At 36.6% G+C, this 19,840-nt stretch overlaps 2 protein-coding genes across 2 annotated transcripts; one reads left to right on the forward strand and one right to left on the reverse strand.

The window, feature by feature from the left end:
• Positions 1-1,011: 1,011 nt before the first annotated feature.
• LOC146472786 (uncharacterized) lies at positions 1,012-8,244 on the reverse strand. The gene is made up of 4 exons (XM_085118970.1): positions 7,726-8,244; positions 3,146-3,219; positions 2,675-2,747; positions 1,012-1,650 (listed from the first exon to the last, which is right to left on the reverse strand). Exons 1-4 carry the CDS (start codon positions 8,138-8,140, stop codon positions 1,451-1,453), a joined length of 762 nt encoding a protein of 253 aa, XP_084975096.1. The 5' UTR covers positions 8,141-8,244; the 3' UTR covers positions 1,012-1,450.
• A 42-nt stretch (positions 8,245-8,286) lies between these two features.
• On the forward strand, positions 8,287-18,844 carry LOC146472787 (WASH complex subunit 3-like). Its single transcript, XM_085118971.1, has 9 exons — positions 8,287-8,472; positions 9,548-9,646; positions 11,432-11,497; positions 12,069-12,203; positions 14,853-14,883; positions 15,261-15,281; positions 16,187-16,242; positions 16,522-16,586; positions 17,390-18,844. The coding sequence occupies exons 1-9, from the start codon at positions 8,422-8,424 to the stop codon at positions 17,490-17,492; spliced, it is 627 nt and encodes a 208-aa protein (XP_084975097.1). The 5' UTR covers positions 8,287-8,421; the 3' UTR covers positions 17,493-18,844.
• The last annotated feature ends 996 nt before the right edge of the window (positions 18,845-19,840 follow it).

The following is a 19,840-nucleotide window of genomic DNA, read 5'->3' on the forward strand; positions in this document are numbered from 1 at the left end:
TTAGCAACACGTCTTAATAATAAATTATTATTGAGCACTCCTTCTTTCACCGACTTGTAGTTTTTGTGCAGAAAAACAGGCACATGCATGCTTTTGACAAAATAATTATGTAGCATTAAAGGCGCTCAAACTCCTGATCTGACAGTCAAGTAAACATGCCACCGCACTTTTGACCAAGAAACCTACAGTTGTACTTATTAGTAATCACTAAGTAATACCTGTACATTACCAAAATACACACTCAGGCTTAACAGGGATTTTAATGGTTCAGCACATGTACATGAATCAAAATACTTTTTTGTCCTTAGCCCTTATGACACAAACCAATTTAATTTAATTCATTAATATTGTGCCATGCAGCAAGAAGTCTAGAAAAGCCTGGCATTTGAATTCTTCTTTGTGTCACAAATTTCCATAGGTACCCCAAGCTCTATGAGTCTCTGCAAAGAGTCTTTGTATAGGCCTTATCACGGTTTTTGACGCCATTTTGACGGGTAGGCAAACAGGCTTGAAATAACAGTGTTTGTATCGGAATCCAATGTCAAATAATTTTCATAAAACATCGCTTCTGAAAAATTCATGAATTGGAAACTTTTTCTACTAGGAAAAGGATTTTAAGAACAAAATTGGAGGGATGTAGCTGTGACAGAAAGCGTCCAGTCGAGTTTTGAACTTTCCATACATTTCCCTGTATTTTTTCCCACGAACTATTTTTAGCAGCAGCTCACGGCTGGTTCGCCATACAGACAAATGCATGGAAAGTTCAAAACACGGCTGGACGCTTTCTGTCATAGCTACAGCCCTCCAATTTTGTTCTTGAAATAGTTTTTCTAGTGCCAAAAGTTTCCAATTCATGAATTTTTTAGAAGCGATGTTTTATGAAAATTATTTGACATCGGATTTCCATACAAACACTGTTATTTCAAGCCTGTTTGCCTACCCGTCAAAATGGCGTCGAAAACCGTGATAAGGCCTATTAGGGGTGGGTGTGAAATGTTTCTTTCTTCTTTTGGTACCTTGGGAGGACTGTAGCTTCAAATCCGAAAGCACAAGAAATTAAAGGCTAGATCCAGTCTTTTGTTGTTTATGAACCAATCAGAAGTGAGTAGATAACTCTGGAAGCAAATTTGCTTACAAGTAAAAATTTCATGGTTGATGATTTTTCAGGTAATTGAATATATCTGTAAATCATCAACTGCGAAATACGTGATCACTGAAGTAAATGTGAGTGGGTTTTTTTAAAGCTAAAAAATTGATCAGAAAGAGAAACAAGTATTTAGATTCATGCACATGCACCAAAATGAGATCCCTTCAAAGGGTTGAATTATCTGTTTAACATTAACAGATCTATAACAAACCAATAATTATTACACCTGTTGCATGTAATAAATATTAACACTAAATAGAGCCGTCCTCTTTCTAACAAAATATAACTCTATTAAGAATTAAACTAGAGTCCATTCATTAGATAATCCACTTTTGAATACCTCGGTCTGTGAAATGATTGCCACCAAGGACGACCAATTAGTACAACGACAGCCAAAAAGAACAAGATGCCAAAACCAAGTGCAATGACCAGCGACCCACTTGTGGTGTGGTTGTTATCATCTTTAGGTTTCTTGATTGCCAATGGCGCAGAAGTTGTGGAAGCTAAAGAAATGAACCCAGAATGTGAATTATGAGAAAAGGAGACATGAATCATACATCTAGAGTACAGATGCAATCTTTCATTCTACATCATGTAAAATTTTTAGGAAAAGGCCAAAACATTTGATTTTAAAATAAGGTACATTTCGATCATAATATAATCATCGTCAGATGCAAGTAAAGTTACAGCATATTAGCTGTGCTCCTTAATCCGTTCATACAAATATTGTTCTCCCAGTTTCTCAAATATAGACTTGGGCACATTCACAGGGAATCTTGTTCAAAACGATCTTTGAATCAGAGGGACATTGAACTCATTGAAAATCGACCTAAGGAAGGAAAGTCTTAAGACATCTTTAAGAAAAATTGGTAATATTAAATTTTAGGCTAAGTTTTAATCGTTCTTAATTCTTATAATTTATAAAAACATCATATGCATCAGATGCAAGTAAAGTTACAGCATATTAGCTGTGCTCCTTAATCCGTTCATACAAATATAATATTTGTTCTCCCAGTTTCTCAAATATAGACTTGGGCACATTCACAGGGAATCTTGTTCAAAACGATCTTTGAATCAGAGGGACATTGAACTCATTGAAAATCGACCTAAGGAAGGAAAGTCTTAAGACATCTTTTAAGGAAAATTGATATATAAAATTTTAGGCTAAGTTTTAATCGTTCTTAATTCTTATAATTTATAAAAACATCATGATGATCTATGATCTTATAGTTGAATTGTTTTGTGTAACTAAGTTTGTATCTTAGTTTTCTTTTTAATTTTTATAACTTGTAAATGCACGTATGTATTTTGAATGAGCTTTTGTTAGCTCACTGACGTTCCATGGGTAAATAATCACTTGATTGGTTGATTGATTTATTGAATATATAAATATTGCCATGAGTTCAAAATGGTTAAAAACCCTGACTACAAATCCTATATAAACCAAGACTGATGTTTCCCTGCCCTATTCCTTGACAATAATTTTATCTTTGTCAGGGTATATTATTTTTTCTTTTTAGTGCATACCTTTGGTCTGAACTGGAGTTGTTGTTTTCCCTGGTTCCTTTGTTGTGACATTTGGTTTAGAAGTTGAAGATTCCTGGGTGATTTTAGAAAATGAAACATTACAGTGTGTACATACCAGGTTCATATGATTAAAATTCAATACTACTTGTAAGTACACTACTGGTTCCTTGAATCAAGAAAAGGGTTGGAACCACTGACACATAAAAAGTAGCAGTTGAAGTACATTATTTTTATCTACTGGATAGTGTCATTTCTTTCTTGGCCAGTTTTTACACTGGGTACATGTTAAAACTATTTTAGTAAATACCGTAACCATTAGCCACAGTTAGCTTTCTCATGGTGCATTTTGCATTCGTTTTGGAACAAACTTTACCCTCATAATGTTGTACCAAGAAATTAACTAGGGGAAAGCAGAACTGATGTTAGCGTTTTTGCAGTTGACTGCTGTGAACATAATAATAATACATCTACCTTTTGACTGCCAACTGGTTGAACAGTAGACACAGTTTCCAAGTTAGCAGCCAGCTTGGGTTCAACTGCATTACCTGCAGGAAAACATCACAAAGTCAACATAACATTACTGTGACAATTCATTACCATCCGTTGCATCTAAGCATGGACACAAGACAAAAAAACATGTTCTATCAATAATAATTAATAGGGTGCCAGGCATGACATGTTTGGTCGCCAAACATTCGAAGTTTGACAGCTGTTAAGCAAACTGTTGCGCCAGATCAGCGCATTCTACTCACAAGTTTATTTCATTTTTCTCAACTTGCAGGCATATTTCTTGCTCAGAAACAGCACACTTGCCTCCAGAAAGTATTCTTAACATCTAAAAAATACTTGCAAAAAATATCTTGTTGAGCAAAAACAAATCAAGTCAACAACAGCCGCCTACTCCAAACTTCCAATGTTTGGCGCCAAAACATGTCACATTTGCACCCAACTAGAACATGTTTTTCCCTCCCGTGTACACCCTTAGATGCAACCGACGGTATTGGCTGGAAACTACATGTATTTATAATAATAATATTATCATTTGATCAGTTTATAATCTGCTTTCATTAAATTTTAATTACATGATACATGCTCATTAACCAACCAACTGCCTATAGATAAAGTATGTTATTTATTAAGTAACTGCAATGTTCTGGCAGCTGTTTATACATGTATCTTTATTTAAAAAGATATATAAGAAAAGTCTATTTCTTGTTGTCATAATCCCACTGATGCAAACACTCAGTGGGGTTGGCAAGAATTCAAAATTTTGTGAAGGGTACCAATGATGAAACAATTCTAGACTTAACATTCTAGTAACTGTAGCAACACCAGCTTGAAGAACAAAATAACACCTAGCATTTTCTCAAAGTTCAAATGGTTGCATAGAAACAGTAAATGGGGATTAGTTTTAAGCTAATATAATATTCTGCATGGTGTGTTTTGAGGACTCCAGGCAAACTGTTTAAAATAATGAGTGGGGTAAAAAAATATATATTATACCCAGCAATTTTCACACTTTGATTAATCTGGTTTCAATAGCTCTTGTTTACTATGAAAAACGTATATATAGCAACATACATATATTTGAAAAAAAAAAAAAAAAGGGCAAGAAAGTATAACCAGAACAAAATAATACTATGTATCATAAAACTCCATCAGAAAACTGACCAGGTGAAAAATGAATCCATGATGGTGCATCATTATGAAATACAAAATGAATGCTTCAAGTTCTTCAAACTGTTATAAGAAACACTTATTAATAATTACTGGTCTTATAGATCTATTTCAGATACACACTGTAATGCCCAGGATAAATGGGGTTTATATGCATTATTTTCTCACTCTGAGATATTTTGAATGATAGGATAAAATTGAGAAGGCTTCCTAAAGGGAAAGAGCCCAACAGAAGAAATCACAGTTAGTGAAAGATGGAGCCAATAAATATCTTAAAAGAATAAGCAGTCTTTAATTTCTTAATCTTTTTTCAAGTTACTTGCCACTTTTCAATAACAACCAAACCTAGCCTCACATATAATTTTCAGCGATAACGAAACAAAGCGCGCAGATGTCTCTTTTAACAATAACAACACATAGCATGCACAAAAAATTTTCAGTGATAACAAAACACAAGACGCCAATATAATTTTCAGCGATAACAAAACATAGCACGCACATATAGCTTTCTACATTAACGAAACAACGTAAGCATAAACCTTGCATTTAATGTTCTTTGAAATGTTTATGCTCCCAGACAGTAGAGGTTGGAAGGCTGTTCACTTGCACCATTGTGCAAAAGCAAGCTACCCCTGTTTATTGACCTCTTCACTCTTACAAGGACATATGTGTGTTCTGTACATCAGGTTACACATATGGTTAACCGCTGACCGGTTGGCTCAGTTGGTAGAGCACCGGGCTCCCGTGCGGGAGGTCGTGGGTTCAAACCCCGGCCGGACCAACACTCAGGGTCTTTAAATAACTAAGGAGAAAGTGCTGCCTTTGTAATAACATCTGCAAACGGTTAGACTTTCTAGTCTTCTCGGATAAGGACGATAAATCGTAGGTCCCGTCTCACAACCCTTCTTCATGATTACTTTGTGGGACGTTAAAGAACCCACACACTGTTCGCAAGAGTAGGGGACGTAGTTCCCGGTGTTGTGGTCTGGCCTTCTATCTTTCACACTCATGCTTGGGTAAAGTGGGTGGGTGGGTGAGATCGAATATGGACCGATAGCGGCTGCCAGAGGCGCCTTCACATGCTGACGTCCGATCTCACCACACAGAAATGTAAACCGCCATGAGACTTGGTGATATGTGCGGTATATAAGAATTCATTCATTCATTCATTCATTCATTCATTCATTCATTCATTCATTCATTCATGCTACAAGGATCTGCTGAGTAAATCTTGTTTTAAGGGATAGTATCAGGACTATTGCCCCCAAAAAACAAAAAATTATGTTGCGACGCACATAATTCAACTTTTGAATAACCCTAATATAAGACTTAAATGTTCTTCTCATGTGCGTAAGCTCTGCTATTTTGAATGTGTTAAATGTAAACTGTATGACCTCTGCCACGGCAGATTTTTAATGCGGCTAAATGTAATTTAGACTAAGTTAGACTCGAGCCAATGCTGTCCTGCAGTATTTGGGCGGGCATGCGCATTCTGGATCACGTACAGGTTTTTGCAGGTTCATGATATGTGATGCTTTCCAGATGTGTGAGGGCGTGCATTCTGCATCGATCAGTGAATCTGCTCGTGGCGTGCTTTTGCTCCCTGTCCCCCCCTCCCTTCTTTTGGTCAGGGTAAGTATGTGGATTGGTAAGTTTCTCCACTAATTCTTTCAGTGTGACGGTGCCTGGGTGGTTGCCGCTCTCAGGGTTGCCATGGATACCCGCGTGCTCTGCTCATTTCTCGTTTCTTGCATGGCACCACCTTCTCTTAGGCACCTTCTCCAAGCTCATCTATTGACAATGAGTTTAAAAGTAGTCGACTAATATTATTGTCATTTTTATGTCGCATGCTGAGGCAGACATGTAGACAATATAGATGACCCTCACTTTTAATATTACTACAGATTGTGAAAAATTGAACAAAACAATCAATGTAGGAAGTTCGTAATTTTCCTACTTTTTACATGAACAGTCTATCCAGAGAATAATTGGCACATGATTGTCGTAACCTTTGCAAAAAACCATTTCTACCCAAATCTCCTCACAATGTTACTATATTCAGAAAAACTTAAATCAGGACATAAGATATCAATAATTCTGAGTTATATCGACAAATTACACTAATCGATCGACAACTATCAAAAAATATCAAGTATTATACAATAAAGTGCATAAAACTCGCGTTTTGATTGGTCTAGAGGGATGTGTGATTAGGGTATAGAGGCATGATTGACGTCATAGAGTGGTGTGACCGGCGCACGTGATCAGAGTCTTGAGTCCAGCCAGAGCGACTGGTCAACAAAGTTTTGCAAACTGTTTTTGCGAGTAGCGGACAAACACAGGCAAATTTTCTCAGGAAAGGAAAACTGTCCAATAAAAAATTAGACAAAGACCATTGAGAATGACCTCAACCAGGATAGGAAAGCTAGAACTTTGTTGTGACGTGAAAAGGAAGCAAATATTTGTCGAAATATGTCGCCGACAGAAAACCGGTAATGGCGAGTAATTGATTACAAATCGCAGTGAAGCGACATACATGCTGTAATATTTTGAGGTCAGGATTTCCTTCTGGAATAAAGGTTAGTTTTGAAAATTTTGTTAGTGAAATTCTTTCGGATTATATTCTAATTTAGAAAATCACAATTACATGTGTGTAGTAGTCCAAGACTGAGTTTGCTGGAAAGATTTTGACTCAGCTCAGGTAACGCGATGCTCGCTCATGAAGTGTGTTGAAATGTCTTGGTTATTGTATAAAACAAATAGATTCCATTTTGCCGTGGGTCTGTACTCTGATAACGCACAGAGGATGTCAAAACGTGGTGAGAACATCACCACGTTTTGACGTCATCTGTGCGTTATCAGAGTACAGATGCACGGCAAAATGGAATCTATTTGTTAACTCTTGACTTATCGACTAGCTTTCCGATGATCGATATGTAACGTCCTGCTTAAATCATAAAAGTATCGTTTAGCCTTTAAAACATGACACTTTTTTAGGAAACAATATCATCTTGCCCAAATATGCTAATCTCGTCTTGCCACTATCTGGATCACAAACAATTTGTACAACATCAGCCCATACTTTGCTTTAATAGGTTTTGGTGTACAAATCCATGGAGAGACAAGGTTAATTTGTACAATGCAAGGCAGACAGGTTGAAAAGCAAGACATTATTTAAGTTTATGGTCTTTCCCTGTGTTAACCTAGTTTAATAAAACCATTAATGAAACAACGTAATCACCCTATTAGGAGCGTTAAAGCTTATAATAACGTAACATCATTCTGACTATGGCAAACAGCTGTTATAATGTATATAAGGTTAAAACAGAACACTACTCAAGCATAAACAAGCCTTTACTCACAACAGCATTTACCTGCAGGTAGTTCGCGAATGCCAACCACCGAACCTTTAGCTTTACTGCTCACGTTGACCAGAGAACATAAGCTCTGCGGTCGACAGTTGAGGAAGAAACAGTTTACGTTGTGCTCTTTATTCGACGGAGGGTGAGGATAAAACAGATAAACTGTGCAGTTGATATTACCACAGCAGCCTTGTTCACAGTCTTCTGAGGAATTTACTTTCAACGCTTTGGGAACGGAGACAATTCCATTGTTCTTCTCTGCATTTTGTTTTGCCGTTTTGATGTTCACCATTTCGCCCTGAAGACGCTCCACCATTGAGCACGAACTGTTATCTCCTTTTGCAGAATTGGCGCCAAATACCAACGCGGTTGTAAGTAGGAAACTTGCAGCAAAACTCATGGCGTTGCGTTTGCGTCCCTCGATCATGGTATATGGTCAGTAACAGCTTTTAAAATTGCAGAAACTTAAGACCTAACCGAACCCCATACCACCAAAAGAACAACAACGAAAAAACACACGTAGCGTCTTCGATATGTCACGTGACATATTTCAATGCTTCTTATATGAAGGACTACGACGAATTGCTGCTGTGCCATGATAAAAATTGTACAAACTCAGTTCTCAGTCGGAAATAGGATTTTAGAATTGAATATTTACAGTACAATTTGTCTTTTAACTCGAATTTAGCTATAGCAAGCTGAATAAAAATGGATAGCGATGGTCTGCCGATTGTGGGGCCAAATGTAGACTATACGAAGGTAAGCTAGATATTGAAAGATTTAGCTTATAAGCTTTCAATAATTCTTAAAGCTTAAGTCTTAATTATGTTGCACCGGTTAACGTTTCGTTTTGCTTTAAAAATTTTCAAGCCAGTTGAATTGTTCTTTTCTTTTTCTTATATTCATTAATACAATCTGGAACATGGGAACTGGTTTGAAAAATTTTAAATCAAGTAGCTATAGGGACGTATCATTTATGGGTAATTCCATACATCCCGGGCATACCTGCATGTGTGACCCCACTTACAAATAGTATTTTCGGCCTAAATTAAAAAAAAAAAAAAAAAACTGCAGAAATGATACCCGACTATTCCAAACCCCTCTTGAAACGGTGTCTACATGGTTACGAAGATACCTGTATAAAAGAAAGTGCCAACATGGTTATAATACATGGTTACCGGCGAAGTCACATACATATACCTGCTTATTAGTCGTGCAGCCACATGGCTGCATAGCAACTTAGTCTGGAAAAACATACCAGTATGTTTCTATGTCTCGATCTTAAAATGTAAAAAAGGAAGAAGCATCAGGAAACAATGCTTTGTTCCCCATGTCAGTCCAACTTTTTCAAGGTGCAAAAATACCTCTGCGTGAGGAGACACTGTTGTTAACATAGGGAAAATAACATTGGTAACTTTAAGGTCTTAAAATATCTTAGGAGAAGGTGCTGCCTTTGCTTTGACATCCACAAATGTTTAGACCTAATCACATGGCTAAGAATGACAGCGTAGAAATGGTGGTCCTGTCTCCAATTTGGGAACGTAAAAGAACCACTGAGAATGCAACAAACCCTGTCTGACAGTGACCTATCTCAGATCCAGCGTATGATCCACTTGGCATGATTCTCTGAAAGGCTTTTGAATGAATGAGACCACAGCTCTGTATGACGTGCTTGCTGAGCTCAGAAATTTCGTCCTCTGCAACATTTGCATATACCAACATTATTTCTGTTCAACGAATTTACTTCCAGGAAATGACATTTAATGTGTTGTTTAATGGTTTCTGTTCAACATTCATAAATACACATTATATGACATTTTGTTTTTGTTTTCAGGTTGGACCAATTAATCACAAGAGAACATTAGCTTTTCTCAACCACTTTATTACGCATTCTGTCAGGTTCTTGAATAGATTTTCATGTGTGTGTGAAGAGGTGAGTTAGATGAGACCAAATTATAATATTATTATTAAGATATACTCATAAAAATGATTTACCCATCCCTGAAAAATTGACCCAAAAAATAAAACCTGCACTACAAGTTAACCCTTCAATTTATCAAAGTTTCTCACTTTATGGCCTAACTTAGAGAAAGGAGATGTTTAGACAATACCTATATGACTTTCAGTCTGGTACAAGATGAAAGCTTTATACTATGTTGCTGTTTCTATGGTGGTATGAGTTTTGATCTGTATATTTTATGGAATTGTTGAAACTACAGAAATGTGGAATTAACAGTCACATTGTGTATATAACATGACAGTTATGACTCTTCATACCGGTACAAGATCAGTCCAGCACAATTAGATTTGTACCAGTCTGGGAGACCTCACACCGTTACTGATATCATAGTTTTGGCCAATATCCTATAAATGAACACTTTTTCAATACAGAGCTGTGTTGAACTTATATGGGTTAAAAGTCCTACTGGTATCATGGAAACACTCCCTTACTTTTGGGTTTATGAGTTTTCTCTTATCTCTCTCCACCTGGGTGTATAAATGGATGCCAACAAACCATTAGGGATTAACTTCAGATAATAAAATTAAAATATTGATTCCCCAGGAGACAGTTGTGTGGTTAAAAGACAGGGGTTATCATTGGAACTTTTGAAAAGAAGCCTTTAAACTACTGGTACCAAAATCTCACTTTGTGGTGTTGGATGAAATTTGTTTTCCTAAAAGATACCAATAATATTATTCTTTCTTGCAAATTTGTTCATGTCATTTTATTTAGCCAAATACCCTGTGACCATAATTTTGTTGATTGAAAAACCCTTAGAAGTGGTACCAAACTACACATTTTAAACCCTTCACAAGTTACGATGAGGAGCCTCATCATTTTTTAAGATTCTTGTAGCGTCCAAGTAGTAATTCCCATCCTGGGAGGAGAAGAAATATGCCAAGCTGCTTCATGCTGCAGAAATTGGGTTATTAGCTCCACCTGCCATACAAGTGTACCTCAACCTGTGTCTGCCTGTAGATGTTTTCTTGTACTTTAACCCTTTCCTGACCAAGAGTGCCATATGGCACAAGATGCAATTATGAGCTCAGTATTTGGTCAATTTGTGTGAAATTTGCACAACCAAAAGATCTTTGAAAGATCTATAAATTGAAGGCATAAAATCATGCCCCCCTTCTATATGAGACTTGATTTACCACCCCTCAAACTTTTGGATTTTTTTCCTTTGTACGTTAAGGGTCCAGTTGATATCTTACAACAAGCAATGCACTGAGAGCTGTACATTAAGCTATAGTTTAGAGGGATACCCAGTATGTACAACGAATAAGAAAATTTTCAATGTTTTTCTTTTTTCGTTTTGGACTTTTCTCACTCTAATATGTGACCTCCTCCATCTCTGTTGGTGTGATTTATAGCACACTCCAGAAAATACCTTTTAAATGGTATATCACATGTAGTCTCCCAGTTCATAGTAAGCGATTTAGAAAAATTCGCCATTTCCCTCGGACGGGAAAGGGTTAAGTAGTTTTTGTGTCTTGTTTCACACTGCCAAAAATGTAATGTTTGTAAAAAATGAGCCAAATTACGATCCTAATGGTAATCATTCAGTAAAATGCAATTTGTTATGTAGAATAGAAACGATTTCTTGAATCTTTTTTTTTTACAGACTGCAGTTTTCTTTGCAGTGTGAAACAATTCCATAATGTAATAATTTTTTTTAACAACTAAATGACTTTTAATTTGTTTTGCAAATTACAGAAATTAGCAGAATTGTCCAATAAAATACAGAGAATAGAAATAATGATGAGCATCCTGGAAGCCAAGGTAGATGTTAATTCTACATGTTTTTTGTACCTTTTTACTGTAAGTTTTTTTTTTTGCCACAGGATGTAATTTACAGAATTATACAGAAATAAAGGAAAATGGCGAGGAAGCCCAAAGAAATTATTCTTTATATTTTATATTCTTCTCCTTCTTTTTAATTCCTTTGATGTAGTTGACTGGTCAGTGGTTGTGACTACATTTTGAGAAATCAAAGATGACAACAATGTATACATCAGGGCTGTCACTAAGATTTCAAGTTGCTGGATAAATACAACAAGTAGGCGGGGAATCAAGCAGCTACGAATTTCTTTTGGTTCTATTTTTCTTTTATTTTCCTGTGAAAATAGCCGGGGGCCACGTTCTTAGTAACCGTGGGAAATCCCTGGCCCCCGCCTCTTAATGACAGCCCTGATACATCTTTGAATAAATTCAATTATAACATTTAGTTAATGATAGTTTTGTTAATAGTCAATCATTTTTACGGATATAACTATTCTCTTAACTTGTGGTGAAAACAGTTTATGTAATCCGCTTTGTTTCAGTTTGTTTATTTATTTTTTTTGTTGTACAGTTAGCATCCATTCCTGGCCTGGAAGATGTGACCGTGTCAACTCCTGCACCAAGTCAGCCTGGTGACACAGCATCGGCTTCTGGGGGAACAGCCCCACCTCCTGCTTCAGATGTACCACAGTCAGCTGCTGCTGAGGTAGGTGACTGGCCTTTATTGTAGCACGGACTCTACTGTGTGCTTCTTAAAATCTCATTCATTATTCTCAGGGGCACCTGACGAGAACATTTGAGGGACTGAATTAATAGCAAACTATCTTATATATAAAGATTTGGCTTTGAAATACTAAATTCAGGGCTTCTGATAGGGTGCGAAAAAAATTTGGAAATTATGCGGCACTTTTAAGTCTCATTATGCGGCAAGAAAGGTCTATTATGCGGCAAATTATGCGATTTCATTTTAGCTAATTTAACCTTGTTTTATTAGGTCTAAGAAGAGCATAATCCATTTTTTGCTGTTCAAGAAGCAATTAGAGCACAGAGAAATGAAGAAACAGCTGAAATAAATCATTTGTTGCCTCTGCATTTCAAATTATTGAAAATCAGATATTGCCAATTTGGTCAAGTCAGCGTTTGTTGCTTCCCATCCGCATTTTTTTCCGTGTTCCACTTGTACGTGTGACTAAGCTTCAAGGTCACAAACTTTCGAAGATGATCAACCACTATGTTGCACGAAGAGCAAAACAACAGACCATTGTCAACATGAAAAATTCCTTCGGGGTACTTTCTTACTTTGTCTTTTGCCAAAATATTTACAGGAAGGTGCGATCTTTTTTTCTCCTGCGAAGAAGCGCTCGGCATTTTAACCACAAACTTATCCATGATGAGGATGTTTATTTCAATTAAAACAAAATAGCTACACAGGGCAAAAAACTTTTTTTTCATTCCACTTGCCCATTGGACGAGTAACGTTCAGATTCTGGTTGTCCGAAAGTTAAATTTACTAGTCCGAAAAAATTATTAAAGTGAATAACAAAATGTCATAAAAAAAAAACGTAGAAATTGTATAATCTGTTTTGTACCAAATCTCTAGTATTTATTTTAACAGTTATTTCAATTTATGTTGTTCTTTGCACTTTTTAATACAACACCATTTCATACAGACACATCGGGATCACTCACATTCTTTATACACGACTTGAGAAAATGTAGCACATCTATGAGGCATTAAAACTGCGATCTAAGATGACTCCGGCTTATTCACTGTAGCGGCACCTGCTCTGGTTTTTCTTCGTTTTTAGCTCGTTGAAAACAAAAGTAATAAGAATGGCTCTTCTCGTGACTCACAAGAGAATCTGTGATGGCGAAAACCAGTGACGGATGATCCACCATAAAGCCGGCTCGCTTTATCAGCTACTGTCGGATACTTGCGGCACACAATGCAGAACATTTCATTCTTATCCGCGTCAATTTTAACCCAGGGAAATTCTTTTTTCTATGTTGGTTGGAATTTTCGAATTCACATGTCTTCATATTTTTTTACAGGTTTTATTACTTCTTTAATAATCACAAAACTTGCCACAACGGTTATCACCTCGTTCAAGTGTTAATGAAGCCTTGTCTCAAACGAGGTTGTCATTCCCATTTATGGTATGTGGATCCCAGTCTTCATCGAAACAACAGAACCAGATATTCTCGGAAAACAGAAGCAAAAACGGGAAAGTTACCGTGAAAAGAAACCAAACTTCGTGAAACTCAGGCTAGTTTACAATGTCCAAAATGCTTGGGAACTCAGACCTCAGTAGAAAAGAACATCTTTTTTTAGGCAAACTCTACTCGTCCCGTAGGACAAGTGCTTTTGGAAATCCACTCGTCCGAGATACGAGAGTACTCGTCTCGGACGGGCGGACGAGTGGAAGTTTTTTGCCCTGCTACATATTGGAAGCGACTATCGAGCACTTTTTACTGCAATACCTACATCGCAAGTATGAAGGGATCAAATGACACCTTAAAAATATAGCAATGATTGTGATTGATGTATTTACATAAAAGGATTGTTTATTCCTTGCCAATGAAAACCAGCACCAGGTCCCCAACATGTCAAATGAAGCATAGAACGCCTGTTTGTTCGCTTGTTCAATGAAGGAATGCTTCCAAGTGATTTTTGATGCCTTTTGAAAGAAAAAACTCCTTGAGATAACATTCAAATTATTGGGGAACTTAACATTAAGCAAGATTTTTGCTCTTTTATTCTTAAATTGTGCGATTTTGTACAAATTCTGTGATTTTTCATGAATTATGCAATTTGTTGCGAGTTTAGGTCAATTATGCAAAATCGCAACATCGCATAATATCAGAATGCTCAGAATCTTGCTCAGCCTGTATTTGGTTTCTCTTGATTGTACTTCGTTTTCAAGGAAGAACATATACGCAGAAAACCCAGGTTTTTCTGGCTGTGTCTTTTGAAGATCTTTTGTTGAACTGTGTTCGCAAATCATTTTATTTATTTATTTATAAATTTATATTTTTTGCCTTTCAAAGGCATATTTTTGTAAGCTACTTCAGTCTGATCTGTTCGGATCCTTTAACTTATTAGCTTATTTCACAAATTTACAAGCTATTGTTGGCTTTGCAAAAACGTTAGCCGACCTTTTTTATATTTTTATATATTTCTGTCAACATATTTGCCCCTCCAAAAATAAAAGAAATTTAAGCTTAGACCCCCTAAAGGAGGTCTCATGCATGTTAGACTGGTTTGTAAGTTGAAATTTGTTTTTGACTGCCTTTTCAATATTATTCCTAAACCTTAATTAAAGTTAGCTAATTATAGACCATTTTTCATGCACAGGGACCCCCTGCACCTCCCACAGAAGAACCAGGTAAGTGACTGATGCTGTGGTCTTAAAAATCAGTGTTGAATTTTTTAGAAAAAAAAAAGATCATTAAAAAATGTAAACTTATTTCTATGTGAAGTTCCTTCAGCTGGCCTCAAAGTCTCAGTCAAAATAACAGGAGAATCTGATTAGTTAATTGATGATACCTATACCTGATATGAAGGACTGTAGCATGGAAAAGATAACTAAAAATAGGATAATTAATTAAAAGTGCCTAGACAGAAGCGGTCATGCTTGTTGTTTATCTTCCAAGCTATGTACAATCATGCACATGCTTTCTAATTTATTGTTCTTAAAACTGATCAGTTTATATATTATATTTTATTTACTGAATACTGTTTTGTTTGGATCTTATTCATCAGCTCCAGAGCCGGAGAAACCAAGTAAGAATAATATTTGATTTATGATATTTTGAAAAAACCTGTTGTTTGCAAATAATTATTATCATAAGGTAGTTGTTACTGTTGTTGTTATTGTAACTTGATTCCTAAAGCAGCCCAAGCTTAGCGAAGAACTTTTGAGGTAGATACTACAATACCCAAGCAAAGTATAAAGTACCTAGTTACCTAGTTAAACTCATCCTCAGTAGGTGAGCTTGGGGGCAGGTGCGTGAAAGTCAGTGGCGCTACAGGTGAAGTGAGCCAAGCAAGGTGCAAAACCATGGCAACCCTGTGAGTGGCACTGTCATGCTGAAAGATCAATATAATTATGATAGAAAGATAAAGCTGAGAAAAGAAATTCTCAAACTCATTAATAATTCATCAAGAGAAAACATTCAAAGAAAATCACTACCGTGACCGTGGTTTGGATATGTGATCCTCATTACCATAAAATTTTGCTTACTTTAGCCTTGAATTTCTCCAAAAATTATTGATCATTTGAGAAGCCATATCAAACACTCGAAAGTGTGTTTCATCAGATATCCAAACACCTCGAAGTTGTTTTTTCAACCTACCTCTCATTGTTTGGATATCTGATGAAAAACTCTTCCTCGTGTTTGATATAATTATTACTTAAAATACTTACTACATTCAACCACTGAACTATACTTACCAAGGGGCGAAAGGGACTGGGAGCTACAAACTTGGAAATTACAAGCTCCGGCAAGTGAACAGATGAACTGGCACAAACATGTGAGCTGTAAGAACCGAGCGGCCCCTGCAAAATGGAGTGGCCGCCCCACATGCCCTGGCCATGCGGGCACTGCTCACCAGCACTTGCCTTGATCTTAACTTTGCCTAAAATTACATTTAGCTGCATATTTAATAAATGTTCTTTTTTTTCTTAGCAATGACAGTATCCAAAGATCCAAGATATGCCAAGTACTTCCAGATGGTTAAAGTTGTAAGTTTTCAATATTAATTTTATTACACCTTGAAAATCACAAGGTTATGATTGAAGTGTTGACAAGTTCCAATAATGTAACCTGCTAGCCCTGATATTACAAAATTCACAATGTTCTTTATCTTTATATGTCTCAACTTGGAGCTGAAGGGCTGTCCAGATTTGATCATGCAAGAGCCTGTGTCAATTTTTGGCCCAAACCTAGCTGTGTCTTTGCCCTAAATTGAAACATTAGTGAAGATATACTTGTACAACTCAATGCTATTGTGTCATTTCTAGGGTGTTCCTATACAGGCCATTGCACCCAAAATGATGGCAGAAGGGCTGGACCCAAGTTTACTTGAGTAAGTTTGGAGAAAAGATTTGAGTAACTTTAGTGCAATTCTTTTAAACTTGCATACCATTGTAAGTTGAACTCTGTAGGTCAAGTTTATTATTGGTTTTCATCAGCCTCACATGGGGGTTGTGCCTCTAGTAATCCTACGATCAGACATTCTTTGTTTTTTTCCAAAAGCTTAAGGCAGTAGAAGAAAATGCCTGATTTACAGGCTAGCTTCTGGAAAGGGTGGGCTGGTAACAACACTAGACAGTCAAGATGTCATCAGGATTTGCCTAAAAAGTATACTTACAAGGTGTATTGATTGTTTTTTAAAATACCTTTCAATATGGCTTTCAAAAGTGACCAATAATAATAATAATTATTTTTTGGGGAATATGAAGTTGCATTGGCTATTCCACGCCATGTTTGAGGAAGCTCATAATTTTGTGACTGTCTGTGGATGCTGTCAAAATTATTGGCAGCCATGTTAGACAACTGATGTTGTAAATCAAAACAGTGGCTGAAATGACATAAATTCTTCAGAATTCTTGAACGCATAGTAAAATGCGGGTATCCTAAAAAAAAAAGAAGCAGATTGGTATCAATACGTTTCCTATCCCAACCAAAAAATCCGACAATAAGGAATGTTGTTTACCCGCTAATTGGTACATTTACTTGTGTAACTTGTCCCGATTTTCACCCCCTTTGAGTTTTCAAAAACTTGGGCCAACAGATCAAAGTCGATATTTAACAAACAATAATAATAAAAAAAATGTACGAAAAGCTTTTGGTAAACTGTACGCTCCTGGCCATTTTTTCTGTTTTCAGGAATCCTGATGCTGCTGCCCCTGAAGGTGCCCCTCCGCCCCCTGCACAAAGTGATTCAGATGATGAGATGTCATCAACATCCTCATTTACTGATGAAGATTAGGTACTTACAGACATAAGGAATGGCAACATTTAAATTTCCCTTGTTAATTTGTTCGTCTGAAACCAAGGGCCATTAAATTAGATTTGTCGGTTGAAAATTTCAATAATACAATGGTCTACAATGCATTCCAGTGAAAAGTTTTCAGAAAAGATGCAAATCCTCAGACCTATTCCTAGCTGGGAAACAAGTGTTTATTATAATTAGCCGAGAACTTGGCTAAATGAACGCCTGTTATGCAGCCTAACGCATTCCTTGATTGCCATTTACACTAAAATTAATGGAAATTTTCCTGTACCATTTTAACGTGCTTTTTGATGATTTGCGAAGGACTCAAGACGTACACTTCCGTTGTTTTATTTTTTCGATTTTCGATGTACATTGTGCGCGTTTTCTCATTTTATCTGATCACTTTAAAATTGTACAGCCCATTCCAACGTCTGGTTGGAAATTTCAGAAAATTCTTGTTTTTTTTGTGACAAATATAGTAATAAATGGCATCAGACCAGCCAAACCACTTAAATAGAAAAACGAGTACGAATGCTGGCATTCCATTCCGACCGGGGTTTTTGTGCAAATGTTAAACGCCTTCAGTAAGAATAATGTTTACCTCAATGCATGGAACAATCATTTTCTGGACAGTTTCGTTTGTTTGTTTGTTTCTGTAGTAGTTGGTACTGTAAACAGTTGTGTCAGATAGGAAAACAAAGTGATGGTGGTTTCACGCCGAGGAGCCCTCCTCTATCTCTCGTGCTAAGCCTTGGAGACAGTAGATTTATTTTTAGATGGGGTCTGAGGGGATCTTTGGAACGCTCACAGTTCAATTACCCAATCAAAGAAGGCGATGACAATTTAATCGTCTTACGTCAAACCTTTTCGCGGGAAAAACAGTTCGAAAAATAAATTTACGTTGGAAATAGCCTCCCTCGCAGACGCTCTTTTGGCTCGTCACGCAATCTTTCCCGCGCGCGAGGGAGGTTACGCGGGAAAGGGTTGACTGAAGGAATTAGTACAGATAGAGAATCGTAGTTATGAGCTTCTATTTTACGTACGAAGGAGTATGATAACTAACCAACAAAAAGAATAATGATAATTTTAATTTGCATTTTTAAATGCTTTTAAAAAAGCTTCTAAAACTTGTTTCGTCCTGCGCATCTGTCATAAGTGATTATAAAATTCTAAAATTTCTCAGTCAATAATAATTTCCCTATTTTACAACAGTCTTTGTAGGAAAAACTGCTCTATACCATTTATAAAATATACCATGTGAGATTTCTGAAATATGCATTTAATAGAAATATATATTTGTACATAAAAGTGTTACAATGTTTAGTAATAAAATTCAGTTCAAATAATTATTGAGACAAGGGATTGACTACTGTGCGTGTTCAGAGGGTTGTCCAATACTGTGTAGAACACTTGTTTTGGTTCATGAATGAAAGAACGAGTCATATTCATGTGTAGCGCGCTTGTTGCGGTTCATGGATTAAAAAAACGAGCATGACTGCGTGTTCATAACCAGACATGCATCGTTGAAGAATAATAGATGTTTGTTTTCATTGGCCACCGTAAAGAGTAAAAAAGTTGGCATTTCGGGCGCTGGCCCTTTGTCACGACACCCCTTTAGTTGTACTGAAGAAAAATCGTTTAATGAATCGAATCGTAGACACTTCACGAAGAAACATGATCCAAAGTTGATATCAGACATGTCATATTTTGTTAACGAACTTTGTAGACTTGGGGCAGGTTAGAGGAGAAACGAGTTTGCGGACTGGCATGTGGCATGACTTGCGGAATTGCATAATTATGCGAAATCTGAAAGGATGTTCAGTTAGTTGTTTGGCACTGAAAAATGTCTATTCTCGAGTTTGCCATCCCGCCTTGGTCCTGATAAGAGTACACGCTATCGAGTATACGAGGTCGCAATGTAAAGAGCTGGCACAAAATTAGTCTACTGTAAATAGTTAACTGTTCCACGCACCAGTACTAAGAGGTGTTTTATTTCACTGTCACTTGTCTTCTTTCTAACTTTCAATCAGAATTTTTATCTTTAATTTCATAATCTACGATTCTATTGTTGTTGTTGTTGTTGTTGTCTTGGTCAAGCCCGCAACATAAAAAAACCGCTGGTGTTGCAAAATTGCCGTGAAAAAAGGACGTAATCTTCACTTCATTTATATTTATTTCTTTCCGCAAGTAATGCCACATGTTATTCCGCAAACTCGTTCCTCCTTTTATCCTCACCGCCTCCATAAGTAAGTTTGGAAAAATTCTTTTCCAGTGCAAACTCTCTCACTGTGCCTATAAAGTCACAAAAACTTGAAACTTTAGCACAAGAAATAATTTTCAGA

Source organism: Pavona decussata, unplaced genomic scaffold (assembly GCF_977016875.1).
Source record: "Pavona decussata unplaced genomic scaffold, jaPavDecu1.1 SCAFFOLD_96, whole genome shotgun sequence".
Lineage (NCBI taxonomy): Eukaryota > Metazoa > Cnidaria > Anthozoa > Scleractinia > Agariciidae > Pavona > Pavona decussata.